General features: G+C 40.7%; 1 protein-coding gene across 1 annotated transcript in view; it reads right to left on the minus strand.

The window, feature by feature from the left end:
* The window catches only part of BBOX1 (gamma-butyrobetaine hydroxylase 1), a 37,666-nt gene that overhangs the window by 22,135 nt on the left and 1,021 nt on the right, over positions 1-14,510 (minus strand). Inside the window, 1 exon segment of the mRNA XM_009288869.2 lies at positions 13,129-13,243. Coding sequence (XP_009287144.1) covers positions 13,129-13,243 — 115 coding nt within the window.

Here is a 14,510-nt window from a genome sequence, read left to right on the forward strand (position 1 = left end):
TTTCTACTTCGCCCCCCCCCCCCCCCCCCCCCCCCCCGAACTACATTGCTGAACATGATCAGCATCATCCCATGGAAAAACACAAAAACCAACAACAAGAAAAAAAAAAACACACATCCATTTTAATGGCAAGCAGACCAGGGCCAAGAACATTCAAAAATTCTGTATATACCAGCACAAAAAATAATAAAGCCAGGCTTACAATAATTTTCAATGAGAACTGTGAAGTGTGCGAAACTTTTCCCCTGCTTAAAATGATTTTTAACTCTTAACTAAAGGTTGCCCCTTCTGAAACCAAGGGCATTTTATTTTAATGGCCAAAGAAAGATGTATACAGGGAAGAATGAAGATTGTGATTCTCCGCACGGCTGAGTGCCAAATGGCTCTCTCTGAGACTGCGATTGGAGATATCCAGGACTTCCTCAGTGGACAGCTATGGCTCTTTTCCCTCCATCACCTTTCCATACCAAAAGCCTGAGTCTTACCCATACGGCTCAAAAACGTGCATGAGACATACGGAGTACGTTAGAGGAAAATGACAATTAAAACTTCTGGTAGAGCTTTGTGAAGAAGCTTGCTCAATAGCCTGAGGCCAGTGGTTTCAGTTTCCCTTGCCCAGGTACATGAAGCATTTTTCAGCAGCGAGCGCAGCTGAGCAGCTCTCTACCACCGGCGCGGCCTCGCACCTCTCTATAGGAGCGTTTCACTTGCCTGTAACTTGGGTAAACTTGAACCATTTGGGCTGAGGTTTTCCATGGCAGTATCTGCCGAAAATAATTTTGGGAGAGCTTCCACAACAACAAAAACGGATCAAAAGCCTAGACCAGTGAAAAATGAGTAGTGTAGCCAAGTCAAAATTTCTACATCGGCTTAGAGGAGAAGTTTTAGTGCTTTCAGTCTTTTGAGTGTCAAATTTGGCAAATAAGTTGTTCACGTGTTAGGAATATACATTTGCCATTCGTGTGAAACTCGTCAAGTTTGGCCGATGCTTACAGCTTTAGAAAATAACACCTTGCAGATGCTCCCCAGACATTTTTTTCAATTTGGCAGCGAAATTGTCCAAATATTCCTTTCACATCGAGCACGCTCCAGAGCTTGGGTGAGGGATTTAGGAGGACCATTGCAAAACACAGATGAGGAAAGTAATTTCCACGTAAAATTAGCAGACTCATAGGAAACAAGGCCAAATATAGCACCATCTGTGCGCTTCAAAAATTGTGTAATTCTAATCTCAAACATCCAGTCCTCTGGGACGTCTCTTGCCTGTTGATTTCAGAATATTCTGAAGTTTGAAAAGAGCTATAATAAAAATATGATTGTTCTTCCTAAGTGACGGGACGTGTTGCTGATTTCCCCAGACTGATGGATAACTGAGCATCAGCTCAATATTAATACTTTCCATTATTCCACACATAATTTTGCACAAACTCAAATCATTTCATACCATACCAGCAGCATACAAGAGATTTCGAAAAATGCTACTGATATTGATAGAGTGGTTTGTCCACGTGGAGAAGCTAGGACAAATCGGGATGCTGCAGGAAGAACCTCTTTGTTAACCATCTGTTTAAAACTACTACAGTCGGGTATATTTTAAGATTTTTTCAGAGACATTTGCAAAATCAAATTCATTTCCTTCAATAAAAGGTAGTGCTGTAGCCATTCATTAGTGCAGGCAAAACCACATAATAACAACTAAACCCTGTGATTCTTTATTTTGGCCTCAATATTCATAGGCCAAGATCACTTTGTTAAAATAATCAAGATTTCTTCTTTTCCCCCATTTTTTTCCCCCAGATTAGTCCTGCCAGGACCAATTTTGCTAGACAACACTGAAACAGATATCACCTAAGTTTTAATGGCTGCAGTGCATTCAGCCAAGAACTCGAGGGATCCATAACGTAGACAGAAAGCGAAAAGGCAGGAAATTAATCATGGAGCCCAAAGCCCAGCTTCTCACCAGGACACTTTCTGGAGTCTGCCAGTTGTTAATGCAGTTAACTTAAATTTAATTTGCCTGCGCTACTGGCAGAGGACACTGGAATCCACAGCTGTGGATCACATTAGGTACTTTACGACTAATAGTGATTTTCTTCGGCAGCTGAAAGGATTCCAGAGAAGAACATCCTAAAATACCGCACGGTGTCCCTGGACCGCTGAACCCACCCTGGTCTTCTGTTTATTTGTTTATTCATGGGGATTTTGAAATAGGTACAGGGTTTAAAGCCAAGTGAAATGGTCTCCTGTGCACCTGAAAGAAAGCTGCTCCAGGGACTTGGTAGCGATTTTATTGTTACAAATTGCATTTGTAAGCATTGTTAGTACATTAAAACTGAAACGACTACAGGTTTACTAGTGTAAATGAATCTTAGGTCAAGATATAACTTTTATTAAGCTGCCTTGCTAGAAAGCATCATCAGTAATTGTTTTCTCCCTTGCATTTGCACTACCGTTTATCTATGTGTATTTATGATAGCACATACACACACCACACATACCAGTAGCTATAATATTGGAAGAGTTGTTAATAATAAGTGGTACTAAGATTTCCTCAGAAATCATTTTTTCTATTGTAAAACTCTTTTTTTTAATGCTTATAACTTCAGCAAAATATAATCTTTTGGATGACTTTTTTTTATGCCGAAGGTTCCCTTATATTGAATTTATGAGAACAGTCAGTCAAAAGGATCGGCTGCATCTTGGAATAAAACTGAGCATGGGAGCACGCTTTTTGCTCATGTTTGAAAAAAATCCAGCAAAGGCTCTAATTTCTCTAATTTTGGTGACTGAAGCGATGTCAGAAGTACGTTTTGGTGAATCCCTCTCCACCCCAAGCTTGTTGAGGTACAAGTCCACGAGGAGACTTGGTAACAGACCTTCCTACAGCCTCACAGCTGAAAGTGTCCCCACCTCTGTGCTGCCCAGGCAGCCGACAAGCCGCTGCAGGAGGTTGCCCGCGGATGCAGCGATCTGGGGAGAGAGACGAGAAGGAAAGATGAGCTGAGCCCTTCCCGTGCTCTCTGTTTAGAACCTCTATCTCTACGGTGGGAGCAGCTGTCAGGGAGGAGAGAGAGATGCGTGACATGGGGAAAAACTCAGGGAAACTGAAGTGGGGTCTGGGTGGTAAAAGAAGGTGGGTCCGGAGACTGAGTGAAAACTGCTGCTGGCTGCAGAGGAAACTGCAGCCAAGTAAGGGGAGCTGGGGTACCCACTTGGCAACAAGAGTTAATAGTTTAGTGACAGCAGCCTGCCACTGGCAGCTGAAAGCAAAGTGAGAGAGCTCCAGAAAACACCGAGGCTCTTCTACCTGAATAATCAGACCGCAGACTCTTTTTTTTCCCCTTTTGTATAAACGGCCAGAAACTGCCAGCAGGTGCCTTGCACTGAGACACGATCAGCGACCCCTCTCACGTCATCTCTGGGGGTGAAAACACTCTGCCTGGGAAGCAGTGCAATTTATTTCCCGAGGGGTGTCTAGAGCAGAAGGTGCTGAGGGGAGGGATGGCCCAGGCCCAGAGAGCCACCAGCTGCTGAGCCCCTGGGCTCTGCACAGCCGTACCCCCAGCACCAGCCGCTCGATGGGCCTCTGCCCTGCTCCCACCTCACACGCCGCCTGCTACCACCCAAAACGTTCACACAGTGTATTCAATTCTAATTCACAGGCAAAAATCATTTTATCGTTGAACAGAGAGCATGCAAGCCTTTATAACCCCCCACCACGACAGCACTCTGTCCCCTCCACTGATTTCAGCCGGGCTGGCTGCAGTACCATGAAGTGGCAGGGTCCGCCGATCTCGGAGCTGTCAGCTGCTGTGGCTCAGCTGATTTCAGAAGCAAAATAACCCGGGTGATTTCGATTCTCCAGGCTCTTTGGTAGCAACTTTGGGTCTTACATATTTCAGGCTTTTTGTGGGGTGTTAATAATGGTACATGTTAACTTGCAGAACGAGGACATGAGGTGTGATCTACTCACTTCATCCGAAAAGCAGTGCTGGTGGCAGATACAAAAGACCATTTGGACAGATACACCTGCCCTTCGAAGTTACTGTAACACACAGAAATAGATGTGGGATAATTACCTTCTCTTCTGTATGAAAGACCTATTTCAGATTTATACTCCCCGAATACAACACCGCCTGCCTCCTTGCTCTCTTCTCACTGATTTCCACTTGTAATACCTCATAAGTTTGCCAGTTTACTGGTTTGTATGCACAAATAAACACACACACATGTTCAAACCAAAGGCGTTGCACAGTAACAGGTAAACAGGACAAAGATGCTATTTCTTACTTCTTTTTTTGCATAAATTTTACATTGATTCTAGTTTTTTTGCAAAACTCAGAACATTAGTGTTTTAAGTCAAACATTCTCTTAAATGTTGAATCAGAGCTCTTATTCTTACAGTAAAGATATAACTGGTTTCCCTTGCTTTCATGTATTTAGTCTGAAGCTGCTTATTCTTAAGAGAGTGCATAATAAAGCATGAAAAGATTTTATCTATTTCATAGAATAATTGTTTTGTTTAAATCACATCTAGCTTACTTGATATTTTAGCTAAGATTCAGTTAACTTGTCCAATCATCAATCACAGAGATTACATACTAGAAATGAGACCATAAACGATTGAAAAATGCAGATGGCATCATTTATAAAACACCTATACCTCTCTTTATTCCAACATCCCTTCAACGGACAGGACCAATAACAACTATTACATATTCCAAGCAGCTTTCAGAATGGGAGCTCTGGGGGATTTCACCTGGTGACTGAGGGACATGCTGCACTGCAAAGAGATGTAAAGGGCCAGGTTTGGGTGGGTTTTTTTTTCCCTCTCTCCAGCTACAGGTAGCAAGTACAAAATGCAACGTGGTTTATTTTTTTCCTCTCTCTAGCTACAGGTAGCAAGTACAAAATGCAACGTGCTCATAAAAAAGCGAACCCAGACACTACATAGTTACAACATTTTTCAACAGTTGCAAAGTCTGCAAATTTCCAGCCACTAGTATTCCTCTCCCCTTTGGCCAAGACTAGTTAGAGACTGTCCAAGAAACACAACGCACGTGCCCAAATATAAGCTATCCACATAGACCATCTTTTATACTCTAGCCTGTGTTTCAAAGAAGCTGTAGTATGATTGACAAGCTGTTGAATTTCACAACATGTTCACAAAACGAAAAAAGCGCAATCCTTGAGGAGAGATATAATCTCACCTCATTAAATTCCTCTTTGAGACCACTCCATGGCCTGCTACTCACTGCTCCAGTGTGTTTAACTCAACATACATCCTTTCACACACTTGAAAGATGGGGAAAAAATAAAATAAGAATGTTTTCCTTTTTCTCTATTAAAAGTGATAAAATTAAAATAGCTTTAGGTATGCTGTGTGAACTGCCAAGAATATCCTTTGAAAGACAAATTTAAGCTTCAGTGTTGGTGCAGGTAAATAACCATGTGAAAACTAATGGAACGTTTTAAGTTTCAACTTTTCCTTCATAGTCTTTCTTGCTGTCTCGCTAATAAATATTTTCCTAATCTTCCTTATATAAAACAAGGAGTAGAGGTATATTAGTATTTCAAGGAATATACCAACAGATTTTTCCCCACTTTGGGAAATAAATATATGCACCCGGAATTTAAGTGCAGCTCCAGGAGCTCCAGGCTTTCCCGAGTACATGGGCTGTAGAGTCCTTTTGTTCAAATTCCCGATTCCTACTGTGCTTGCTAGAAGTTCCACCTAATACGGGCTGACCCTTCTGCAGCCAGTGGACATGAGCTGTGGTGTTGGGTTTTGGGGTGGTTTTGGCTTTTGTTGCAAACGCCTGCTTTGCCACAGCACTGCAAAGCAGCGCACGCTCAGCATACCTGTCTGGGACTGTCCTTGATTTAGGTATAACAAATCTGCCAACCCTTATAGCTGACCTGTGGAGAACATGCAAGGAACAGCAACCCATTTGGTCTTCCTCCCAACCAGACCCCCTGCAGCGGAGGCCGTCATCTGGCCTCACATCTCCAACTCTATGGAGCCAAGGGAGACAAAAGCTAAATTCAAAATGTTTCTGTAAGTAACCTGCAAGAGCAATCTTTTCTCTGTGTAAAAACTATCAATGATGTGAATCCCGCTAAGGTACTGGGAGTTTATCCTTTCCCAGACTCTGCAGTGTATTCAGGAGTCAACACTGCCTACTGACTGAAGAGATGTTTAACCTCTACAGTACCGCTATGATGTGGAAATTGCAAAATTTCAAGGAAACTGAACTGTTCACTGATGTTCTCCAGGCAGCTGCTAAAACTGAGAAATGGTTCAAGTAAAGCAGCTTCTTAGGCTTTTTTTCGATGTTTGGCTACTTTGTATTAAAAAACCCCCAAAACCAAAGACGGAAAGTGGTAAATATAGTTAAATCCTGCCTGGCAAGGCTATAAACTCTCTCCTCAAAGTTCCAGTTCTCTCACATTAATTCACTTCCAGTGACAAGTGCAGCCAGCATCCTTAGTGGTTTGGGTTTGTTTTTCTTTTTAAAGGTGCAGGCTGGTACACGAATGCTTATAAATCCTACCTCATGTTTCAGAGAAGAAAGGTTCCAAGTTCCCAGCCCTTCAGTGGCATCTTAATGCAGCCAAGAGCTTAGTCTTTGAGCTACTGCAGGAGCAACCTTTCCCCCCTGACATTTGCCAATGTACTCTGTAATGACACTGTGGTAAATACGCCAAAAGCTGAAAACGCATTGTGTACAGCTCCAAGTATTACTAATCTTGGGAAACGTATGGAATGCTGCAGCAGTTGGTATCTGGGAGGAAAAAAAACCCAGTGCAGCTTGTAAAGTTATTGCTATTAAAAACACGCCCTCACTTCATGTCTTAAAATCTTCCTTTTAATTTGAAACTTTTCATAGTTTGTCTGAGCTCAAATTTTACCTATTCTGAACAGCATTAAGAAAATCTGTTCACATATGTACAGTGACATATCTACCATGAACATGGAAAACAAACGGTTCCTTCTCTCTCTCCCTCTACCCCGCACTTGATTTATTTGATGCTTCTAGACCACCAATCATGCACGGTGCTTTCCAGTGAGCACTTTGTAGTCTTTCTTGATGTGTGGTGCTCAGAAATGATACACGCTACGGGAGCCTGACTCCATCAAATGGAGCAGAAGGACTACGTAATCTCTTCTGCAGGTTAGACTTCTCTTTGGACTCAGTTGAAAGCAATGTGTGCCTTGATCCCAAACCAGTCTGCCAACACAGGCTCGGGTGTAATAAACACCCAACCCGGGTGGTTATTTTCCCACCTTGCACTCAAAGAGCTGCCGAGCTGCAGTATCCTACGGGAAACCCTGACGCAATGACTGTGGATGCTGAAGAAATACGAAGGAAAGGGAGAGTGGCTTGGCTCACGCGCTTTTACTACATTGCTGCTGGAGACTGAGTATTAGGCTAGGTGAACTAGTCACCTGACCCATTAAAGCATTTTTTAAATGTTTTTACTATTTCTCCTATTTGTCAAGGTCATTCAGAATTGTAACCCTGGTCCTTCAACACATTTCCAGTCAACCCCTGGTTGGTGTCATCTGCAAATTTAATGTGGCTATTCTTTTCCATCATAGTCACAGATGAAAATAAGGAACAGTATTGCATAAAGCACAGACCTTTGCAAAATCTGTCTTGATATATCATTCTGTCTTGATGGTAAACCATTATAGCTACTCTTTGACTATTTTTTAAAGATGACACATTTCCGTAGCACATTCATGAAAATTTTATGTGCAACAGGGTCAAATGCTTTATGCTAAGAGTATGAATGTGACCACTTCATTTAATACTAAATATGCCAAAGAAAATTATGAAAAGCAATCAAAGAACAAACTTGCATACTTAGAGCACAAGCCAAACCACTGTCTTTACAACACTGCGTAAACCTTTCAAAATATTAGAAAGGCATAATCTCCATGAACAGAAAGAAGCGGAAAAAAATTTTAGAGCCATGACTAAAATAAAGTGATTCATTTGCAGCAATATTAAATATCAGCTCAAGGCTGTATGCATAATAAATGGGTTTACTATTAGCAAAGAGGAAATTGGCTGACAATCATACTGGCTTTCTGCAGTTGACTATCAGATGATTACTTATACCATGTGCATATAGTAAGTTGCAGAGAATAGATTATATGGTGGCTTTTTAGTCTTCATGCTTTATATAGCAGTACTTTTTTTTTTTTTCCAGAGAGGTCTTAAAGCTTAATTCAAGTATACTGGTGCCAGTTTTAATCCTTCTAGTAGCTGCATTTTTAGTCTTCATGCTTTATATAGCAGTACTTTTTTTTTTTTTTTCCAGAGAGGTCTTAAAGCTTAATTCAAGTATACTGGTGCCAGTTTTAATCCTTCTAGTAGCTGCAATAGATCTGTGGGTCTAATTTTTAACACTTATGTCTGACATACACATGAACTACTTTTAAACAACTCATATTTGTATGAAAAGCAGTGAAGGACTTCCTCTCCTGACTGGTCCCAGAGACCATCACAGCCCGGTAAGTACAACAGTAGCAGCAGAGAGACAAGTAATAGGTCTACACTAAAATAAGCAGGATTTATAAAGATTTCCTTCTCCTCAGCCCCACACGAAAATGTTATATGCTGTCCAATCTTTACAACTTGACAAATTAGCAGGTCCGTAATTCTTTGGAAAAGGGACAGGAAAGCATACATCATAAAACCAAAAAAGATCCTGTGATGTGAAGATATTTAAGTTCTTCCACTTAACAATATTTTTTAAAAAGTCTATATGAAAGACTTAGAAAATTGTGTGCCCCTCAGGGCATGTTATTCTCCCATATACCAAACAACAGGAACTTTATTCACATTTTTATCCACAAAACCCCTTCAGCCTGAAAATCTATCAAGAAGCTGCACTGAACAGGGACTGTACTCTTTCCCAGTATTCCCTGGTGGTAATTGATCCCACTTATGTTCTTCATTATTTTATCATGTCAGCATAGCACGTTTTTTCCCACTGCGTAACCACAGTTAATATAGTTTTCATTGTACTATAGCAGAAATCTAAGAACATAAGCTCTAAGAGCTGAAGGGGTAAGAAAGATGGGAATGAGCCATTAGTGCCTGGGCAGCCTTAGGTCTCAGTTGCACAGCACAGCTGCAGTTGCCAAACTAAAAATCTTTATGTTTACAAATGTAGCTGAACTATTCGTACGGGATAAAAACAAAGGCCTTGTAGAATTATTTCGTGTCTTTATTGACCATTTACTTTACGACTAATAAAACCCCAGATCTATGCGCTTTTCAATATGGGAAGAATGAACTGCTTTTGAGAGAATTAATGAGTCACTGCCTTTTTCAATTTCAGAACAATGATTTGGGGGGGGTGGGAAAAGAAAAAAAAAAGAATCCCATTTCTTGATCATACCAGGTTAGTCATAAAAAGCCATCTATATTAGAGCTTGTACAAAATGAGAAGATGGCCTTTGCGCAGTTCCTGCAGACAGTGTGCATACATCAGCAAACACTTGGAACTATTCAGCATTTACTGCACACTTTCAATTTCAGAACAATAATTTGGGGGGGGTGGGAAAAGAAAAAAAAAAGAATCCCATTTCTTGATCATACCAGGTTAGTCATAAAAAGCCATCTATATTAGAGCTTGTACAAAATGAGAAGATGGCCTTTGCGCAGTTCCTGCAGACAGTGTGCATACATCAGCAAACACTTGGAACTATTCAGCATTTACTGCACAGATTGGGACAGTGCTGGTCAAAACCTTCTATACTGGAGTCATGTGGGAAAGAAAGTCTAGGCATCATAGATTTAACTTACTTCATCTAAAATTATTTTGTCTACAATATGTATTTTAACGTTTGTTGAAGGCCAAACGTATTTTTGCTGTATTATGGATTATGTATATGGCAGCTTAACTCATGGGGGCAGCTCTTATTATTAATTATTATACAAAATAAATTCAAATGACCAAACTCTTTTAGTAAAAAACAACTTTTAACTTCTTCCTCTCAAATTATCATCTCTCAGAACCTAGTAGAGAAACTGAAAGCACCCTTGATGCTGTTAACATCCTGATTCAAACTTTGGTGGAGCTGGATATATATCTGATATCATATTATCACATTTTAAAGGACCATCATCATCTGAAACCTTTAATCTTAGGTTAAAACCTTAACCTAACCTAAGGTTAAAAATATTAATTATGCAAATAGCACAAGATACTACCTCTGTTGAATCTTCTTCTCCTCCACCCAATAGGGAAACATCATTGTGAAGTTATTTAATATTCACACACACACACACCCTGTTGTTGGGATGCCAGTGTCTTGGAAAATGAGCCTCAGCAAATGCAGTGCAACGCAGGGAGAGGCCTGATACCGGAAAGCACCTGGTGTACTCAGTGTCTCCCACAGGCTTCCTCTACCACACACAAAACCTAAGTTACAGAGAGGCTTCACGAGGTGGTAAATTGCTCCTGTGACATTTGTTGGGGAGAACACAAGTAAACAGGAGGGAAAAAAAAAGAGTATCTTTGAGACATCAGAACTGGAGAAATAGAAGCTGGCTCTTTTGGAAGTATCTTGTAAGCTAGGCTGAAACGAGCCTTGACGTACACAAATAGTGGACTTCGCATACCACACAGATAGGATCTGGCACTGTTTTTAAAAGGGGAAACTTGGCATATTGCCATAGAGCTATTTATAGTCACTTCCATCATGCAATGAAAATCTGACCTACTCTTCTTTTCAGCTTTGACACGTCTGACATCTAGTTTTTTGAATCAGAAATTATGATGAAAAAACATCATAAAAGCAACATGAAAAGCAAATAACCACTTGCAAAAAAAAGAAAGAAAAAAAAAGAAAAAAGCAGCCACAGCTGTGATAATGTCAGCAGTGAAGGTTAACCTCTAACTACAGCAGTCTGGTGAGCTTGCTCTTTTATTTGTTGAACCAGCATGCAGGGCTGGCATTCCATGTCATCGTCTGTAATACTATACTGCTGGGATATGATTAGCTACTTAAGGGCACGTAATTTGCAGTGTGTAACTCCACTGACCAGAAGGAAGCGAATTCTAAACTTACCCCGACACACAATGAGAAACAGGTCTTAAACAGCCAGCAAGCAAACTCACATGCTTTATAACCGCAGCCCTTTCTGCAACTGAAACCTGAGAAAAGCTGGGAGAAGCTGTCCATCACAATGAGCCAGGTCTTCTCTGAGAATATGAGGAAGAGCAGAATGGCACTACTAAACAAAGCCAAAGTTAACGCAGGCCCTTATTTAGTGTAACTTTCATACACGTATTTCTTCAGATCTACCATGGAAAACAGAATTTGCAAAAGCACTGCCCAAAGAATAAAACATATCTTTGGTGTTTATTTTACCTGGACGGCCCCACTGGAGAAGAGCGGTAGCAGAGGGGAGAACTGGCCTCCAAAACAAGCATTGTATTTAGATGCTGAGACCAAGCACTGTGTAAATGTGTGCGTACGAAGGCAAATCACAACCAGTTAGACTTCATAATGGGGGGAAAAAAGTAGCATTACATCTGAAATACTGACATCTCAGTTACTGATACCTTTGCTAATAAACATAACCAGAGACCTAGACTAATTTGCCTGGGCATTAGTTAGAGCAACGTTCGATTTACATTGATCCCCTCAAAGGCTACAAAACATCTTGCCAGCTTCCACAGCATCTTCATTTTTCCAGATAAAAATTCTGACTACCTGAGAAATCAAGCCTCGTTTCCCTGAATGAGGTTTGCATCTTCACCACGGTCATCCTGGGAACATGCTCAACCCTCCAGAATAGTAAACAGTGTAGTTTATTCTTGCCAAAGCTACAGTAGACATGAACTTTTATATCACTAGGGGGAAAAAGTTCCCTTCTGAACTATGAAGAGTCTGTTATACGATCCACTGAAATGAATGGAAATATTACTCATCACTTAAGTTTTACGCCAAATATAAAAGGCTGAATCTTAAGAACTGACTTTTGTTTAGGAGAACGGGTGCTAGGAGCTAAGGAATATTTGACCTGCGGAAATTGGGGAAGATAACTGGCCCCTTCAGTTGTCCCTAAAGTGCCAAGCAAAGCTCAGATGCACGAGATACCTAGGGCCACATATTTTCCCGTTTCTCATGTTTCAGGGAAAAAAACCCAAACAAACAAACTTTCTTTTCTTTGTTAGAATAAAAAACACCCAAAAAAGGAGCATAAACCAATCGCAGATTTGCCTTTTGCTGAGCTCTGAGGAAACTGATACCTGGATCTGAGTTTCACACCATCAGCCTGCCTCTAGTTTCTTTTTTCTAAAGTAATATCCTGTTTTAATGGATACCGTCTTAACTCTGAATACAGATCCACAACTTTCTGCAACAGCAGGTCTCACAGGAACACTGTCAAGAGCAACAGCAGAAATCTTGCAAGTTTTCACATGTTTCATGCTCACAATCTGAAAGGCTGCCAAAGAAATGATGATGTGCATCGTGACAAACCTAGTGGGTTTAAAATTATTCACTCAAAAGGGTGAGTGATTTGTGCCGGGTAAATGTTACACTGCCAGTTGCACAAAATGCTTCATGACCAAAAGACAGTCGACTACTGCAATAAGTATGGGATGCAGAGCAAACACAACCTGAACTTCAGCACTAGACGCTGCTATGCTACACAGTTACTTTTTAACAGAAGGCCATGGAAAGGGAAAATTTTTTATTTCAGTTATAACTCCCTTGCAATTCTAAATAATCTTTCTAAAAATAAAAATTTAAATAATTTAAACAGCACACACACACTTGCATTGTCACATAGACCACTGCTGGTCCAGAAGGCTCATTTTTGAGACCTACTAACCCTTTTCTTGAAAGAAAAGGCTTTTAGGAAAGTAAACGCAGCCCCACCAGTTGAACTCCTCTCAAGTCCAGAGGTTAGAAGAGGGAAAGGGTAACCACGGGTTCCTGTTGTGCAGGCACAGGCTGGCACTGAGCACCAAGAGCGGTTGCCATTGCTCCAGCTGGGTAGACCTGGTCCTCACACAGGGACCTCTAGCCAGGACTGTCAGTGTCAGACCCCTTGCATTTGGAACAAGCGTGATAGATGTGGTTTTAACTCCTACCTGGTAAAAATAAATCTTCTTGCATTTCTGCTCTGGCTTCTTCAGAGAAGCATCGTTTTTTCAACCATTCAGCTTCATATTCACTTGCATGTTCATCGGGCCATGTAATATAGATCTTCCAACATAAAACAAAAGATAATTTTAGAATTAAAAAATTCAAAAAACACCACCTAGAACAACCAAAAAACCCTTTAGAAATTGCAGAAATTGTAATATTTAGATCAATAATATCACAGTTATGCTTTCCCTAGGGCATAATGGCAAACAAGTAATGAAAACCCAGACTGAACATCATCCTAATTCTGACACCTTTTATAAATGGTCATTTTCACATGAACCCATGACCTAATTTGCTGTTTTGTGTGGGCCGCTTTACTGTGGGAGCTGCACTTAGCAGAAAGAGGAGAATCACAGAAGCTGGCACATATCACTGGGGAGAGCGCTTCACCACAACTCAGAAGAGAGCAAAAATATCTTCCAAAACACTGACAGCTTGTTAAAAAAGAAAAAGGACAAGAAAGGCAAAAAAGAAATGCTAGGAGAGAAATCCCTCTCCTAGTTTTGAAAAGTCTTCCCTCTTTCAAATTAACTTTAAAAAGGTGTTGGGTTTTTTAATTCCTGGAAAAAACATGGAAAGAAAGCATATTACTTTGCTTGTCATGAACTGAAAGAGCTCAGTGCAGCACACACTCTCAGCTAAATTCTCAAGGCTGTTGAGTAGGTATTGATTCCCATTTCACAAAATTCTGCTTGTTCACATGATGGTAAAACACCAGTATCAGTTTAGGATTGGTGCTGTGCTTTCACCAGTTCCTGAGTATAAGTGGAAGTACACAATCCCTCTATTATCATAATACATTTGCCTATTCAAAGCATGAATTTACATGGCATTAATTTTGGTGACACACAATCAACTTGGGAGCCCAGAATTCCTCAATACAGACCCTTACCCTTGCGGCTGAGCCATGCTCCCGCATGGGCCAGCCTCTGCAAACTCACCCTGCAGCGAGGCTGCCCCAGCTGCTGCAGGGTTGACTGCTGCATCTTTAACATGTTTGAAACCTCTTTAAGTGTAAAATGAAGGAAATGAGTTTGCATATCAAAGAAGCCATGTACTGCTTTTAATAAAACCTATAAAATCTAAATGATATATTAAGTTCTTCTATGGCAGGAAAGATTAAAATTCATAGGGAGGGCAGTTCCTGTCCTCTCTTGCCCGATAGCCTCCTCTTTTTCATAAACAAATGTTAATGTAGATAGGTAGATACAAACATAGATACAGACACTAGGCCAACTCTGAATATTGGGTTCAACTTTGGTTTGAGTGCTTGCTCTAAGATGAAGTCTTTTGCACATTAGAAATTAGTTAATAAACTGATAAT

The sequence above is a fragment of the Aptenodytes forsteri genome, unplaced genomic scaffold (genome assembly GCF_000699145.1).
Source record: "Aptenodytes forsteri isolate BGI_AS27 unplaced genomic scaffold, ASM69914v1 Scaffold8, whole genome shotgun sequence".
Taxonomy (NCBI): domain Eukaryota; kingdom Metazoa; phylum Chordata; class Aves; order Sphenisciformes; family Spheniscidae; genus Aptenodytes; species Aptenodytes forsteri.